At 47.9% G+C, this 2,315-nt stretch overlaps 1 protein-coding gene across 1 annotated transcript; it reads left to right on the plus strand.

Annotated features, from left to right (window-relative positions):
* The first annotated feature begins 1,105 nt into the window (after nucleotides 1-1,105).
* On the plus strand, nucleotides 1,106-1,642 carry LOC125554824 (ubiquitin-like). The gene is made up of 3 exons (XM_048718228.1): nucleotides 1,106-1,208; nucleotides 1,287-1,488; nucleotides 1,603-1,642. Exons 1-3 carry the CDS (start codon nucleotides 1,106-1,108, stop codon nucleotides 1,640-1,642), a joined length of 345 nt encoding a protein of 114 aa, XP_048574185.1.
* The last annotated feature ends 673 nt before the right edge of the window (nucleotides 1,643-2,315 follow it).

The following is a 2,315-nucleotide window of genomic DNA, read 5'->3' on the forward strand; positions in this document are numbered from 1 at the left end:
CTATTTACCTTCTTTCTGTCAGAATGCATAACTTGTCTTATCTCTATTATATTACTCATGCTTTATCTAGTATTTCTGTTAATAAAATCATTTGGTAAATTGCTCATATTTCCAACAATTAGTAGGCTGGTAGGATGCGTTCATGTCGTAAGAGCTTCCCGACGAGTTGGCGGGGCTTGGTGTTGCCCTTGGCCACGTTCTTGACAGACGACGGCGACAGGTCACTCTCTAGCCGTCCAGCATGCTTGCGGGAGAGGGCTCAAGGGCAGGAGAGAGAAAGCAGGCTAGCGGCAGAAAGAGAACGAGGGCGAGAGGGATGCGACGTCAGGGGAGGCCAGCTGTAGAGGCGACGCCCGTTCGTCACTCTCACCGGAGTTGAGAGAGAGTGGCGTCGGCCCGTCGTTCGGCAGGGAGAGAGAGAGGTGAGAGAAAGAAAAATATTTTTTGTCTAGCTAGGACCCACATGTAAGTGTGTGTGAGAGAGATGGGGTGAGAGAAAGGGTTTTTTCAAAAAAAGAGAGTGGGTCCTACCGGTAGGTGAGACATGAAGACAGGGCCAAAATTGTCAAAGAAACGGCCAGATACCGGTCAAACAGCTTTGATCGGACGGAAACGGCATGGATGGGCATTTCTATAAACGCACCTAACGGCAGAGGGGCAAATTTGAGTATGCTTTGAAATTAGGGGCAAATCTGAGTAGGTGGTTCGAGTTAGGGACAGAAATGCAAATAACCCTTAAAAAAAAGCTAAAGAACAAAGTCAGGGATGTTTGCGCCTTGGTAACTTGACGGGCGCGCTTCCTTTCGTTTATGTTTCATACAATGAATCACATTGAAATATGTTGTAAAATGTTCCCGCAATAACGTGCGGAGTATCATCTAGTTCATCAAATGATAGCGTCGTTTACAAAAAAAGCTGAAGAACAAAGTTAGTGATGTTTGCGCCTCGGTAACTGGATGGCGCGCTTCCTTTCGTCGGGAAAATGTAAAAATAGACGCACGAGCTACGGAGCGGAACGTGGCCGCCGGCAAAATAGCATAAGACCGCAACGGAAACAAGAACCAAGGAGGAAAGAAAGCACGTACGAAGGGGAGAGTAATCAAGGATGCAGATCTTCGTCAAGACGTCGGCGGGGAAGACCACCACCCTGGAGGTCGAGAGCAGCCACACCGTCGATGATGTCAAGTCCAAGGTCCAGGACAAGGAAGGTATACCGTGAGTCGTCCATGCCCAACGCCACGTTTTTTTAATTAATTACCCCCGTGTCGCACCGTCGATCTTCGCAGGAATCTCGCCGGACCAGCAGCGTCTCGTCTACGCCGGGAAGCAGCTGCCGGACGGCCGCACCCTGGCCGACTACGGTGTACACAAGGAGTCCACAATCCACCTCGTGCTACGCCTCGGCGGAGGCTGGTGCTTCTACAAATACGGCCCCCGCCTGCGAGCCCTCGCGGAAAAGTACAACGCCAACAAGATGATCTGCTGCAAGTACGTATTTTTTCTCTTTCATTCAAAAGTGGATAATCCCGGTCTGCCTGCATCATACGACACACATAGTCATTTTATATTAAAAAATATATGAATTTGTTAAAGTACATCTAGATATGCTATAAGTATTGCACGTTTAAATCTTGTGCCGTAAATTTTAGGCCAAGATTCATATGGATATTTTCTTTTCTTTTTTCTTTTTATGCTTGCTTGAGTCACTTTAGATGTGCAATAATTAGGACACATCTAAATGCGCCTTAGACAAAATAAGTTTCAGTCATCGGGTCACAAAAGTTATCCTATATACCTAAGAGATTCACCCCCACTATCTTATTTATCTTAACATGCAAACTATCCACATCAGCAGTCCACTCACATCAGCGCTCCGTTACCGAATTACAAGAGGGACCTACCACAGGTTGACATGAATTCTCTGCCTCCACGTCACCTCAACTTCTTCTACCAAGTTGTGCCACACACACGTCACCTCAACTTCTTTTATCACATTGTGTCACACACACATGCTGTGCGTTATCACGTTGTGCGGCACGCAGCAAATGTAGGTGGCATACGAAACGAGGGCCTGCCCATATTCCTTTCATCCACTATCTCGCCACTGATCATTAATAGGCCCGTTTATACTAGGATAAAGCCAGTTCGTCTCACACAAATCATGAACGAATCATTGCGCCTTCCAACTGGGTGCTACTGCGACGGGGCGGCGGCGGACATGTAGCAGAGCACCGGTATCCATTAACTAGAGGAATAGGTGTCAGGCAGGCAGCGGTGAGGACGTAGCAGCAGCCAGCAGGCGAGGCGCCACACAC

Source organism: Triticum urartu, chromosome 4 (genome assembly GCF_003073215.2).
Source record: "Triticum urartu cultivar G1812 chromosome 4, Tu2.1, whole genome shotgun sequence".
NCBI classification, from domain to species: domain Eukaryota; kingdom Viridiplantae; phylum Streptophyta; class Magnoliopsida; order Poales; family Poaceae; genus Triticum; species Triticum urartu.

Excerpts from the sequence above, each read along its gene's own strand:
- LOC125554824 (XM_048718228.1), top strand. The coding sequence starts at position 1,106 with ATGCAGATCTTCGTCAAGACGTCGGCGGGGAAGACCACCACCCTGGAG. Across the intron at positions 1,209-1,286 it reads CAAGGTCCAGGACAAGGAAG|GAATCTCGCCGGACCAGCAG; the intron begins GTATACCGTGAG and ends CGATCTTCGCAG. Across the intron at positions 1,489-1,602 it reads AACAAGATGATCTGCTGCAA|ATATGCTATAAGTATTGCAC; the intron begins GTACGTATTTTT and ends AAGTACATCTAG.